Below are 15,408 nucleotides of genomic sequence, written 5' to 3'. Positions count from 1 at the left end.
AGGCAATGGTCTTCATAATGATCTGGAGACAAGCATTTGTTGCACACTGGATGTTTATCGGTGTGCGGGAACTTTGAGTTGCACTGCGGGCAGTACTTGAATGGGCTTCGTTCCATCAACCGTCGGTCCACGTGGCGTCGAGAAGGCCTAACGGCCCGATTCGACGACCGGAGTGCAAACTAATTTTAAAGAAGGTTATCGGTACCGATCGTGAACAATACCGACGAAACCAAAGGCCTTTTGGCCTTTACAGAAGTTTAACTTGATTCCGACTTGGAGTGCTGGAAAGTACATCCGAACTCAATGGCGGAAAAAAACAATCTGAGCATGGAGAGGATGCCCATGCGCACTTTAGTCCAGGGGAGGAGCCACCTATCTCGTGATACTTCGAAGACTCTTCCAGGACAACAATGTGCAATCATCCGGACCCAACACTAGGCGGCGATCTATGTACGGATATGAATTCAGCAGCCCACATGCCTCGAACTCTAGGTTCCATAGGAGATTAGGTCTAAATCCCACCTGAGGTGATGCGTTCCCAATGATGGAGGTGATTGAATATAATCACACCTACGGGATGAGAAGGAAGCGTAGCTGGTAACTGGATAAGGTCACTGCTTAGACCTGTGTCTTTTGCGGTGGCCTTGCTTAGAGAAAGCAGATGAGTAGGGTTGGCGGTATGATTGTTGATGTCCTACTCTGTATTGGGACTGGGAGGGCAGGTACTGCTGGGATCGTTGGTAGCCAGCCCTGTAAGAGGGGAAACCGCGGCCCAACGTCCCTCGAAAGGGTAATTTCCGGTACTGGAGGGTGCCGAGGCATTTGGCTGCACCAATAATGGCAAAAGGTCAATCTACTTGTCAAATAACGTGCCCCATTATAAACCATATCCACTTAGAATGAACCTCAGGTCTGAAAGAAGTAAATTCAAGATCTCTATGGCACTTGAAAACCGCTGCGCCGGCTGGTTGACTGAGCTATGGACATGACCACCACAGGCTTCCATCTATCTTAGTGGAGGCGCGCACACCCTCCTTTAAGATCTTCTTGGCCTCCGGACTTCTGCCCTCCGGAACCAAGTCAATGATGGAATGGATATCTGGCCACATTTGGCAGTTGTAGCGGTCCAGAACCGCCAGGGCGTTGGCTGAACGCACTGTGATGGCAGACATGGTGAAAAATCTCTTGTCAACATTATCCAAACGGCAACCCTATTTGTCCAGTGGCACCGAAATAGGAGTGGAAGGGTTCTTTGATCTACACTGCGCCGCCTGAGAAATGATGGAATCTGGCTTGGGGTGTCCTGTCAAGCATGAAGGGTGGAATCGTCAAGGGCACTGTACTTTATCGATGAGGCAGGATGGCCGCCACTGAGTAACCCTGGGCGATGTGCGCATAGTAGCGCTGCGCGTAAAAAAGCAGCTTTCCATGTCAAATGTTGTAAAGAAACTCTGAATAGGCTCGAAAGGGGCACTCATCAGTTTTGTTAATAGAATGTTGAGCTCCCAAGGTGGGGAAGAAGCTCTAACTAGAGGGTAAACCTTTTTTAATCTTTGACCACTGGGATTTTGAAGGAAAACTGATTAGGTGATTTTCTATACGCAGTAATAGCTGCAAGATGCACCTTAGGCGAAAATTTCACAACGGATTTGGCTATATACAGTAAATATGGTAAAAGCACCACCTGTTACTGACCCCGGATGGGATCAGGTCCATTGTTCGTGCATCATAATGGAAACCTCTTCCACTTAAAAGCATAGGATTAACTTGTGGAAGGCCTCAGTCTCTAAGAATGTTCATACATTCTGGAGGTAAGTCTAGATGTCCGTATTGAAGGACTTCAGGTGCTATGCCGTTAATCGCAGAGATGATAGATTGGGGAGGACTACCTTCCCTTTGTTCTTGGATAGTACATCTGGCCGGCTTGGTAACCTCTTGTGTGGGACTTCTAACAGCTGAAGGAGATCCTGATACCACCACTGACGCGGCCATTCTGGAGCTATCAAAATCATCCTGGAACTGGTTGTGTAAAACTAGTTGATCACTGTGGGAATAAACGGAATTGGTGGAAAGGTGTACAGTAATGTCTGATGTCTATTTATCAAAAGGGCATTGCCCCGAGATCCCGGTTGGGGAAACCTGGAGGCGAAGACAGGGCATTTTGCGTTTACCGTGTCTGCAAACAGGTCGATGTCTGGCGTTCCCCATTCTCGAAGATGCTTTGAATGACTTAGTTGTTGAGACCAGCCGTGCGCTTCAACGTATTCTCTGCGAAGGGCATCTGCTTGGACGTGGAGTCCCCGGAAGATGCATTGCCAGAATGTTCAAGTCTCTTGCAAGAAGCCACTTCCAGATGCTTTGTGACTCTAGATCTTTGGCCGACAGAGAGAAGCAGCTGATCCTCTCAGCGCCCTGACACTTGCATCTATTGGTCTGCCAGGGATTGCTGCAACAGACATGTTTCAGCCTGGCATTTGGTATGATGAAGATACATGATGCCACTGATCCCAGCAGTGACGGCACCTGCCTGTGGAATACTGTGTGAGAAGAAGGTTGCAGCATTTCTCCTAAATTGAGGACAACCTCTCCTCCGAAGTACACACGCTTGCTTCTGCGGTATCCAGTAAGGCAGCCAGATAGTGGGTCTTCTGAGATGGATTGAAGATTGATTTCTTGTCGTTTACGTGAAGGACAAACCTGTTTAGCAACTGTAGACAGTACGAGAGATGACTGAAGCAGAACAGGTGACGAGCTCTTCAGAAGCCAGTCGTCCAGATAGGGGTATATGAATATCCTTTGCTTGTGAAGAAAAGCTGCCACCACTGCCATGCCCTTTTAAAACGTTCGGAGGCAGATTTGAGGCCGAACGGAAGAACTTTGAACTGAAAATGTTGGGAAGACACTTGGAATCATAGAAATTTGCAATGTTTTATGGACACTGGAATATAAAAGTATGAGTCCTGTAGGTCTATTGGACACATCCATTCTCCCTGATGAAGTTGAGCGAATATTTGATGTAAAACCAACATTCGAAATTGCTCTTTGCGAATGTACTTGTTCAGCAGTCTTAAATCTAGTATTGGTTTGCATTCTCTGGTGGGACCTCTTTTCTGAACCAGAAAATAGCACAAATAAATCCCTTGTTTTAGTTGTGGAATAGGGATCTTTTCTATGGCATGCTGTTGTAGGAACACTTCTGCTTGTAATAAGTGGGGTCTTTGAAGAGGCTTTTGCTGTGGAGGAACTGATGGTGGTGGGGACTTGAACCTGAGCAGATAGCAATTCGGCACAATATTCAAAACCCACTTGTCCTTTGTTAACTTCTCCCACTCCTCCAGGTGTAACATACTTCCTCCCACTGGAGTGGTCAACTGGCATGGAGGAACCAATCCCTCATTGCTTTGCTGATGGTTTAGGAACGTTAGGTTACTGTTTCGTAGATACTCTCCCTTGTCCAGGTCGTCTTTGTTGGAAATTGGACCTGGATTGACCTTGACCCAGATTGTGTGTTCTAATGAGGGGGTTTGAACCCTCTGTTGAGAGACTCGTAGATCATTATGACGGAATCTACGCCTAAACTCTTTAAGGCAACAGCTTTCAGTGTCTCCAAATCGTTCATCTTGGACATTTTATCGTCCGCATGTGCGCCGAACCGAGGATCCGTTGAATGGGAGGTTTGTGATCCTTCTTTGTGCATCTGGTTTTAGCCACAAGACGAAGCCATGCTGATCTCTTTGAGCAGATGCCATGCGAGTATCCAAGGGCTGCCATGTCAGATGCATCTGCAGCTGCACTTAAGACCTGGTTAGCTACCAGTACCTTCTTGTAATATTTCTTGGAAGTCGTGTTGATCCTCCTTCGGAAGTTTGCTTGAAAATCTCGCCAAGGAATTACAGAGAGATCCATCGTACCGACCCAGCAGAGAAGAAGCACTAGCCACCTTCATAATCTAAGCATTGCACATTTGTTTGCCCAAATAATCCATATTCTTGCTGTCCTTCTCTGTTGGGGCAGTAGAAGATTTCGCTGAATGTGCCTTCCTGGCTGCAGCAACTATCACTGACTCAGGAGGTGGGACTGCATGAAGAAAAAACGGGTCCTGGGCCTTATAGTTTTTGGAAATCCTGGTGGGAACTGAACCCACTGTGGCCGGGGTAAGAAAGGTCTGCATTGCAGGTTCTAGCAGACCTGGAACCTAAGGAAGCAGAGGCTTTGCAGTAGACTTGGGTTGCAAAGTTTCAAAGATCATTGATGTGGAAACTGGTGGAGCATACATAGTGATATTGAGCTTGTTGGCACTCCTACAAAGGACATCATTAAAAGTTCCAAGATCGTCTATCAGGGACACCCTAGATGGGGGTGTAGTGGACAGAGTGGGAGAGTAATCTCTAATAGAAGATGTTGTTGACGTAGTTGTTGTTGGAGATCTAAGTCTTCTCTTAAGAGTAGGAGAGCGGCGAGATCTTGAACGCCCTCTTGACCTTTAATGCCTTCTCACAGGTGATCGAGAGCTTCTTGGGGACCTGCGTGGAAAGGACCCCAGAGACTCTGGGTGGCGATAGAGATTTGGAGAAACTGTCCAGCCATTGTGGCGATAAGTTAGTAGGAGACTTATCTTGGAGCTGGAGATCCCTGTATAATGTGCGGTCCAGGAGAAGATGACCCTACTCTACGTCGACCTTGGTTTTTCTGGTGAGTCTTTAGAAGTGGCAACAATCCTCTCCCTCGACGTCGAACACTGCCTCGACCCAGATAGCGCCACCACCCACGTCGACCGCTGTGGAGACACACTGGAAGAGTCATGTCTTTGTAATGATTGTCTCAACGCCTGTCTCCTCAACGGTGATCGTGACAGTGTTCGACGTCTAACGTCGATGGGTGTATGGTACCTTCAATGTAGATTTCCTAGTCGCCGATCGTGCCCTCGTCGCTGACAGTCTGTGGGTCGGACAGGGGTTTCTCATTGTCGAACTGCGAAGCCGACCTTCAAGAAGGAGGTGGCAATTTAGAAGTCTACCGTTGTCTAGTCGTCGACTGATGTTTCGACGTAGACTTAGACCGGTCTTCACTTACATACTTAGAGCCCGAAGTATGACACAACGTCGACTTCCTTTTTGTTGACAACGGTTCTTGTCTCTTCGACAGCGATCTCTCCCTAGACGTTCTAGAATGGCTTACTAGCTTTTCTGACGCCGATTTCGACGCTGACGGCGAGCACTCTGGAATCTGCTTTTTTCTGGAAGCAGGTGAAACAGATCAACTCTTATGTTGTCCATGAGACGAGGGCTTCTTGGAATGAGACTCAAGGCCATTTTTCGTTCTTCCTCTCTATCGACGCATGAAGTCTGATTTTTTTTCTCTGTCATGCAGAGTTTTTAGAAAATTGTTGACAGTAGTCACACTCCGGTGGATTGTGTGAGGATGGCAAACACAATACACACAGAGTGCGGGCCAGATTTTGCCATCTTCCCACAGAAGGGACATTTGTTAAAGCTGGCATTTCTGACATAAAAAGATAGTAAAAATTTCAGAAGGGAGTTAGAAAATTAAGTAGTAGAAAATCAATTTGACTGAAAACAAAAAAAAAAAAAAAAAGGACACAGCTCAAGCTCCAGGATCCTCACAGAAGGAGCCGGAAAAAAGAACTGACTGAACTGTTACCCGTGGTGCATGATGGGAGAAGGGGACTCCTGGAGGTCTTAAAGGCACGGTGTCCAGGTTCTCTTGAGCCTTAACGGCAAGGTGCCCGTTTTTTGTTATACAGTGATAATTATTCATCTATGCAGCCTAAGAACAAATTGCCTACAATTACCTGTTTTTCTTTATGAAAATAAAGGGTTGTTGTTGAACACTACTGGAGTGTATGTTCTATGTTACTTTATTTACAGGTGATATTTTCTTACAGTAGAAATCCATTTAATTTTGTCTGCTCGGTCTATTGGACATATTATAGGCTGCATATCTATATGTATATACATGTATATATGTATGATTTTGGAAGTACTATGTACTTGTGGTTCTAAACATACACATATATGTATTTTTGTATATGGGCGGGGATAATTCAGTGCTTATGAATATTGATGAGTATCCCCTGGAAGAGAAAGTAAAAGGCATATGTTCGGAGTTGACAGTTTGGAAAAGGAGACTAAGCACAGTTTGGGGAAAATAGAATTGTGCTTTATTGTATCTGACTTTCTTCAGCACTCACGGGATCAAACGTAGCGAAGGGAAAATGTACAGGAGACAGAGGTACTTCCAAAGACAGAAGGAATCTCAGGGACACTCTAATGGTAAAGTCAGGCATACAAAAAGCTGAGCAGTGTTTTCAGAAGAAGCTAAAAGAGGTATGCTGCACTACACAAAGACCTGTGACCACTGCAAGCTGCAAAAGTTCCTCTTGGTAGGCAAAATGACACCTGCTGACTTGGTCAATCATCTTGAGCAGACGTCTACTTCTGGTCAAGGAAAGTCCAGTCGAGCTACTAGCATATTTTATCACGAAAATAGTGACATGTGTTATTATACTATGACCAGTTTAAGAAGTATTATCAATAGTTACTACAAAAGTATTTTAGGCGAGGTTACCAGAAAAAATGCCATGAAAACGTTAATCAATATTAAATGCCTCCACATGAGTAATGAAGTAATGCTCCAAATCATATGTCCTGTGGCACAAAGGACATAATAACAGCAGAATTACCAGCTCTGCTTGAATTATCATTCAACCATCAACTTTAAATATTTTTTCAGAACTGCAATATTTTGTCTTAGTCAGCATATTAGTTTTTGGTAATACAGATTTTATACCATATAACTCTTGATTTTGGGCAAACAAACTTAATTGTCCAGGAAAAAAACCTTTTCTGAAAACATTTTCTTAAATGAGCATGTCATTTTTATAGTGTACCATCATGTGAAATTGCCTCATATGGTTAGATTCTGTTTTCAAAGCAATACTGTATGTGTTCATGGGCCATATCAGACAGAATGTGAGTGACGCTTGAGCACACCAATGGCGGAGGATCATAGGCCAGGGGTGCTCACCATAAGACCAAGGATGCCTATGTGATGTCAATGCCTGCGCCGAGGCTGGACACCATTACATCCAGGATGCCCACTGTACATTAGTCATGGAGGAGGAGTCCCTATTCTGTCGAGGATGGCTAAAAGTATGCCAGGCATGCTAAATATGTCCGTGTTGACAAAACTAGATCAAAAATGCCAAAACTAGTCAATGATGACCATTATTATGCAATAGGCAATATTATATCACGAACAGACAATTACGCAAGAGATAAATGTGTATGCTGACCATCATAAGGATTTTAACAGTCCAGAGTATGGTTGGTACACAAATGCTAGGCTTGCACGAGAACCCCTTCATCTTTGAGGCATTTTTTTTGTATTCCAGGCTGTACTTCAAAAAGAGTGCTGCCACGAGGTACACAAAATAGTCTGAATTATATTTTACGAGACGATTAAAATATCAGTTACACTATTCTGTTGGTCCTTGCTAGAGGAATTAAGTTTTGTGGGCATGAAGATGTGGGCAGCTGTGGAGGTACAAGTCCCTGCCAATTAGAGCCTCTAAAAGTAAAGTCCAGAAGCATGGTGGCACTGTGCACTGGAACTAAAACCCATGTCCTTTAGAGGGGGTGTGATAAGGAGTAATGAGAGCAGAAGCAGTACCGGGCCAACAACTGTCAGATTCCAACATTGCTGACATTGTCAACACAAGCAAGCTTGCCACACCCCTAGCTCAAGCCTACTTTCCAAAACACAGATGCTATTTAAAGCGTTTTAATAAGCTGCACACTGCTTGATAATGAAGAAGACAATGTGTGAAAGTCGCCAGGCAAAACAGATGCCAAGCATACCTATGCCCCTTGTAGCAGGCGTCTGGGATCTGCAGGCTTTGTTCTGAGAGGAGGCGAATGTCAGAATACTGTGGGAGAAGGCACACCTGTTTGGTGTGTAACTTATGTGAATACCAGTTTCCTCAAGGGAGTTAATTTTGCTCTTACCAGCTCATCGACGTCTGCGCCATTGACAGGTGCAGCACGCTGCCTGGTGCCTTTAGCAACAGCTGAACTCTTCTTCCTGATTGGCCTGCTCTTTCGGGCAGAACGCGTGGCTGTGCTCTGCTTGGTCTTGGCTGCCTTCCTAGATCTCACTGAAAATGACGTTTTTGAAAGGAAAAAGTTAAAACCTGCTTGTTCATTAGCCGAATTACAGGAAGGAATAAAATGAGTGAGCTGTATTTTGGTAAAAATATGTACCTTGAACCCAAAACAATGGAAACCAGCAACATGACAACATGTTCTCATAAACATACCAGTTATAGCACCCAGCATAGTACCCTGCCATACTATAGAAGAGGAGTTGACACCCCAAAAAAGCAACAACTGACAGTCAGCTCGGTGCACTAGGACAATTATACGGGTACCAACACTTTAAAACCTGCTCAGACTGCAGCTATTCAAGATGGCAGTCTATAGTGGACATGCGACATGAAAATCCCATGCCGACACTACCTAAAGCACAAGTTACTTACCTTCGGTAACGTTTTATATGTAAGAAACAGTATTTCGTATTAGATTCCTTACCTTAGAATATCCCAGGGCGTCAGACTGGATCCGGAAATTTTTGCGTAGCAGTACCCCGCGAATTGGTAGGCGTTGTCTGCGGCTCCGCGTCAGTCGTCGGGATGACAGAGTACTGAGACGCCAGCCCTCGCGCACTGACGTCAGTTCTTATACATAGCTTTTCCGGGCAAGAAACGCAAAGCCATGATAACACTGGTGCCATGAAACTAGGGCCTTGAAAGGGGATGACCTTAACCCTAGATATCGGTTCGCAGAACGGGGAGGATGGGTGGGGCGGTAAGGAATCCAATACCAACTACTGTTTCTTACAGCTATATTATTACCCAAGGTAAGTAACTTGTGGATCTGAAAGAAACAGGCTAGTATTAGATTTCTTACCTACGAATAGATACACCAGCAATACCAACCCCGGTGGTGGGTCTGCGAACCAATGATCACACCAGAAAGTCCTGGAGAACGGAACGGCCGAAGAAGCCATCTCTACGGACTACGCTGTCCAGGCAGTAGTGTCTTGTGAAGGTGTGCAGCGAGGCCCACGTAGCTGCCTGCAGATGTCCTGCAAGGGGACTCCCCGACCCAGGGCAGTAGTAGCCGCCGTGGCCAGAGTGGAATGGGCCCTCAGCCCAACAGGAGGCTCCTTTTTAGCCAAAGAGTAGCATACCTTGATGCACAACACGACCCACCGAGAGATGGTCCGCTTGTGCACCGCCCGACCTTTTAGCGCCCACGTAACCAACAAAGAGATGGTCACCCACCCGGAAATGGCGTGTGAGATCCAAATAGAATGAGAGAGCACGTTTTGGGTCCAAACGGTGGAGCCTCTCTTCCTCTTTCGAGGGATGCGGAGGCGGAAAGAAGGTGGGCAAGGTGATGTGGAAGGCTGTGACTACCTTGGGCAGGAAAGAGGGTCACGTCTGCAACACAACTTTGTCCGGATGGACAGAAAGGAAAGGAGGTTGAGAGGAAAGAGCCTGGAGCTCACTCACCCTCCTGGCAGAGGTGATGGCAACCAGGAATGCAGTCTTGAGAGTAAGGAGACGAAGAGGACAGTTATGAAGTGGCTCGAAAGGAGCGCACATCAGATAAGTCAGAACAAGGTTCAAGTCCCACTGAGGCATCACGAAAGGAACAGGAGGAAACATGAGTGATGCTCTTGAAAAACCTATTTACAACTGGGGACTTAAACAAGGAGGGCTGATCAGTGAGCCTTAAGAAGGCGGAAATAGCAGAGAGGTAGCCCTTGATAGTGCCCAGAGCAGAGCCCTGCTGGGCAAGAGAAAGAAGAAATAGGAGAACCTCTGAAAGAGGGGCAGAAAGGGAATCCACAGCCTTTGCTGTGCACCAAGCCACAAATTTGTTCCACCTGCAGGCGTATACCAATTTTGTGGAGGGACGCCTGGCTGCCAGAATCACATTACAGACTTTAGGAGGCAAGTCAAATGGCCTCAACTGCCGCCACTCAATCTCCACGCATGTAAGTGGAGACTGGACAGGTTCGGGTGGAGGACCGTCTCCTGCTGCTGAGACAGAAGGTTCTCCTGAAGAGGCAGACGAATCGGGGGATCAACAGACATTCTGAGTAGCTCGGTATACCAGTATCTTCGTGCCCAGTCCGGAGCCACAAGGATGACTTGGGCCCGGTCGCGCCTGATCTTCAGCACTCCGGGCAGAAGTGGTAAAGGCGGACAACAGACCGCAGCTCCACTCGCGACGAAAAGAGTCTCAGAGCGAGTGCCACCTTGGAAATTCCAACGCGCAGAACTGAGGACATTGCGCGTTCTCTTCTGTGGCGAATAGATCTAACCAAGGCTCTCCCCACTGCTGAAAGAGGCCTTGCGCTACGTCCGAGTTCAGACACCATTCGTGATCCATCATGCACCGGCGGCTGAGTTAGTCCTCCCTGGCGTTCAGGGAACCTTCCAGGTGTTGAACCACCAGGGTCACGCCCTGATGTTCCAGCCACTGCCAGAGGTGCAGAGCCTCCTGGCATAGGGTCCACGACCCCACCCCGCCCTGTTTGTTGCAGTACCACATGACGGTGTTGGTGTTCGTGAACACCTGCACTACACTCCCCTGGACAGAGGGGAGGAATGCCTTCAGTGCAAGCCGGATCGCCCGCAGCTCCAGAAGGTTGATGTGGAGCCAGGACTCCACGGGAGACCAGAGACCTCTGATCTCTGTCTCTCCCATGTGGCCCCCCCCAGCCCTGGAGGGACGGGTCCGTCACAACTACGTGCTCTGGTTGGGGAAGGGAGAGGGGTCTGCCGCTGACCCAATCGCGGTCCGTGAGCCACCACTGCAACTGTCTTGCAGTGCCCTCCGAGGTCAAGACATGGTCAGACAAGTTGCCCTGATGCTGGGTACACTTAAATTTCAGGTCCCACTGCAGAGCCCGCATCCACCACCTGGCGTGATGCACCAGAAGGATGCAGGAGGCCATCAGCCCCAGCGTCAACCTGACCGAGACTCGGGATAATGGCTGAAAGATCGGAATCAGAGCCTTAATATCCCGAACCTGCTGTTGGGGAGGATAAACCCGAAACTGTGCAGAGTCTAGAACCGCTCCGATGAAGAGGAGCTTCTGAGAGGGACACAGGTGTGACTTCTGCACATTGATGGAGAACCCCAGCAGGTGCAGGAGGTCGGCCGTAGTCTGGAGTGGCTGACTGTCTGGGGCGAGCCCGCCTTCAACAACCAGTCGTCGAGGTAGGTGAAGACTAAAACCCCTAACCTGCACAGATGAGCTGCGACCACCGCCATCACTTTCTTGAACACCCGTGGGGCGCCGGTAAGGCCGAAGGTGGAGCACAGTAAACTGAAAGTGCTCGTGGCCGACCGTGAACCGCAGGTAACGCCAGTGGGCCGGCAGGACGGGGATGTGAAAATAAGCGTTCTGCAAGTCCAACGCTACCATCCAGTCTCCCGGGTCCAGGGCAACTAAGTCCTGAGCCAAAGTCAGCACTTCTCCTTCCGGAGGATGCTGTTGACGTTCCGCAGATCCAAGATAGGGCGTAGGCCCCCTTTGCCCTTCTTGGGTACCAGAAAGTAGTGGGAGTAACAACCACACCCTACTTCTGGCCCAGGAACACGCTTAATGGCCCCCTTGGCCAGGAGGGCCGTAACGTCCTCTCGCAGAAGATTCAAGTGATCCCCCAACACGCAGTGGTACTGCGGTGGCATGGCTGGAGGGGTCACCTCGAAGGGGAGGGAGTAGCCCCTTTGGACGATTTGCACACCCACCTGTCCGAAGTGATGTTGCCCCAGTGAAGGAGGTGATGGCGAACCCTGCCCCCCACTGGCGTCATGTGGGCTTGAAAGCTCGGACTAGGAAGGCCTTGAGGTGGATGCTGCGGGGTGGATGTGGACTGGCCTTGTCGTCCCCGGGCACAGCCATGGCAGTTACCACGTCCGCCGCCGCGCTGAATGTTAGTCTGCGGCCCGTGGCTGGCAGGACGTGTGGGGGCGCCCCTTCCTTGGCCACGAAAGGAGCGAAAGGCAGCTGGTTGCTGGTGCGGGGCAGACAGGCCCAAGGACTTGGTCGTATCCCTGGAGTCCTTAAAGCGCTCAAGCGCACTCTCTGCCCTGTCGCCAAAGAGGAAACGGCCATCAAACGGCATGTCCATAAGGGTGTTTTGGACATCAGCCGAAAAGTCGACGAATCGCCACAGTCATTGCCATCGCTCTACGTAGCGAGTCCGTTGTATCCAGTCTACACCAGATGGAATACCGTGCCGCATCTCGACCCTCCGCAAGGGCTTGGGCGAGTTTAGTCCGGGCCTCCTCCGGACATTTTGGCAGCACGGGCGCGACCATGTCCCACAGAGAGTGGGTATAACGGCCCAAGAGGCACGCAGTGTTAACGGACCGTAACCCCAAACTCGGTGAGGAGAACATCTTCTTGCCATACTGTTCGTACCTCTTGGATTCCAGATTGGGGGGAGCAGTCGGGAACGCGGTCTGGGACTTAGAGGCCTGTATGACCAGGTTCTCAAGGGTGGGGTGGGTGGACAGGAAGCAAGGGTCGCCCGGAGACGGGCGGTGGCGTCTGACCACGTTCCTATCTACAGGGGACCTTTAGCGGGCCTGGACCAGGTGCCCAGAAGAACATCAGATAAGGCCTCATTAAACGGCGGCAGAGGCTCAGAGGAGCTTGCCTGCGGTTTAAGGACCTCTGTGAGGAAGTTAGTCCTCACGGCCGCGACGAGGATTTCAAGGGATAAGGCCTTGGCCGAAGCACCCGGGCCGCTTGGGGACCCAGGCGGGGCCGCTTGGCCCGAAGGCGCCGTGGAACCGGATGGAGGAGTGAGAGACCTCATGGCCATAAGGAAGGACTCTATCTCCGGCGTCGCGTTCTGCCCAGGGACCTGCGGGTATGGAGCAGGCCGCGGCGCCTGCTGCTCGGGAGCCACGTGGGTGGTGTTGCCCGAACCCCCGGCCACATCGCGTGAGGGGGTGAAGGGGGGCGGGGAGGGAGAGGGAAGTGTCAGAAGAGCGATGAAGTCTCTTTAACTTCTTGTGCCTCTTACCTGAGGATTTGGAGCCCAAGGAATGGTGTAGACTCACGGAGCTATGATGACTCTGGCCCCGCGACCGGTCCCTCGACCTCCTTCCGGACCAGGACCTCGAACGGCGCGGGGCCGACTGCCGGAGCTCGACGCGCTTGCGGGACTGCTCCCGCCTAGCCTTCGACGTCAAGGCCCGGCAGTCGGGGCACGACTTGTCATCGTGGTCGGGCCCCAGGCAATGCAGACACCAGTGATGGGGGTCAGAAACCGACAGTCGGATCAGTCGACGCAGGGTTTGAAGTCGGGCATCCCTACCGGCACCGCCCGAGTCGTTCGACTCGAAAAACAGGTCAAAAAGATCCCAAAAGTTAAGTCAAAAATTGACTAAAGGGTACCACTTTCTCCGGACCTGCGCTTGCTGGCGCGGAAAAAAGAAGAACTGACGTCAGGGCGCGAGGGCGGCGTCTAAGTACTCCGATGACATCATCCCGGCGCCAACGACACCGATGATGGACGTGGAGCCGCAGACGACGCCTACCGACGCGCAGGGGTACTGCTATGCAAAGTTTTCCGGATCCAGTCTGACGCCTGGTGATATTCTAAGGTAAGGAATCTAATACTAACCTGTTTCTTTCAGATCAGATTATCTGTAGAATACCCAATGACCCATAAGGAAGCTACAAGTGGTCCACAGAGCAGGGCCTCTCTGCAAAGTCCCTCAAATACACTTTGACAACATAGGTCAGAAATAAAGCAAGAATGATCACAAGTGCTGGATATCACAAAACAAAACAATCCTCTGAAAGGGGTAGGCTGTTCGGCAAACAAACCATATCTGCCATCAGCAGATGTTTCTTCCATTGCCTTCAAGGCCAGAGCATGTGGCAGCTTCCAAGAACCTCATCCCAACAGCTTCCACTGCCTGCCATCTCTAGTCCAACATCCTCCATCCATAAATCATCCTGCCAAAGGAAGGGGCAGACAAAGCAAGGCTTCCTTCTGTACCAGGCTGCTACAGCATATGTCAGGTTTACAGCAAGTGTCATATCTAGCAAGCCGACATTCTTGATTATTTCTTTGAGTGGGGGGGTGAGTTGAAGAATAAAGCCTGTGAAGGGATTACCTTTGGACTACAAACTGAAAGGAGGGTTCTCCTCAATAACCTTTCATCACTAATGCGACAAAGTCTGGACTGCATTTTGGCTTTATTTTTAGCTGTTGTGCATCCTTAAACACGAGGAACCAAAGCTCTGCTCCCAAGTTTGTCCCTACCAACATTATTATTTCATGGCTGGGAGTACAACCCCTCAGTCAGAGCACAGTCTTCACCTTTTAACACTGGCTTCCACTCATCATAGCTTGAGATCAATGTGTCCAAGGAGAAATCGCAATTCTTAAAGGGGACAGGCATGGACTACTTAATAGCACGGGCACTACTGAACACAAACCGCATATGAAGTTGTACAGATTAATAACTGAAGTCCAGCCACAAGTACCAGGTTCTGTTAATTTCAGGCACTCTATGAAGCAGTAAGATTATCACCAATGGCAAATATTACCAGAGTGCCTTCATACATGTGTCCAGTCTAAATGAGTACATGGATGACAAATGTTAATCTGTAGTAAAAGCTAGCATACGGAACATTTGAGGGAAAACTTGTAGTTGATACAGAGCACCACAAGAACATAGCAAGGCTCAATCAGGACAACAAGGACAGAAGCAGGATCTCGGGCAGCACCAAAACAGAGGCTCTAAAAGTAAGGCTCACCTGAAATTAGATCCCTTATTTACTGAAGTCATGAGCTACACACACGCAATGCCCTCTAATGGCTCCAGTCACCTTAAGATTGCCTGCAGACAAAGTGGGACCACCTCATGTACATGAAAATATTTTAAAAGATTGCATCAAAAGCAGGCAGTATTACTTTGGATTTATGGTAACAACCCTTTGGCAAAAAATATTGCCCAATATGTTTCAAGAGCATGCATATACTTACATCTGAGCCCAACCACATCCTCATAATCCTCGTCCTCATAATCCTCGTCCTCCTCGTCGTCTTCCTCCTCAGAAGATTCTTCTTCATCCTCGTCCTCATCTACAGAGTCCTCTGCGTAATTCCTGAAATACCGAAAAGTTACTTAAAGCAGTTAGGAAACCAATGGACTCCATTTTACCAATGAAACTGCTTTACTGCCTAAACATTAGGATAGTATTTCGCTCACTTGTGCTTTCAGCCACAGAATGCCACACTCATGGAGCAAACCTTAAGAATGGTCTTAAGACCAACAGATG

The 15,408-nt window shown here is 48.8% G+C and overlaps 1 protein-coding gene across 1 annotated transcript in view; it reads right to left on the bottom strand.

Moving 5' to 3' along the window:
• The window catches only part of BAZ1B (bromodomain adjacent to zinc finger domain 1B), a 260,841-nt gene that overhangs the window by 83,883 nt on the left and 161,550 nt on the right, over nt 1-15,408 (bottom strand). Inside the window, exons 16-17 of the mRNA XM_086954030.1 lie at nt 15,113-15,234; nt 8,028-8,176 (exon numbers count right to left, since the gene is read on the bottom strand). Coding sequence (XP_086810156.1) covers nt 8,028-8,176; nt 15,113-15,234 — 271 coding nt within the window. The remainder of the gene's footprint in view (nt 1-8,027; nt 8,177-15,112; nt 15,235-15,408) is intronic.

This window comes from Lissotriton vulgaris, chromosome 2_1, assembly GCF_964263255.1.
Source record: "Lissotriton vulgaris chromosome 2_1, aLisVul1.2, whole genome shotgun sequence".
In the NCBI taxonomy this organism is placed as follows: Eukaryota; Metazoa; Chordata; class Amphibia; order Caudata; family Salamandridae; genus Lissotriton; species Lissotriton vulgaris.
The sequence above is the reverse complement of the archived record's forward strand: the minus strand, read 5'-3'. Positions and strand labels throughout refer to the sequence as shown.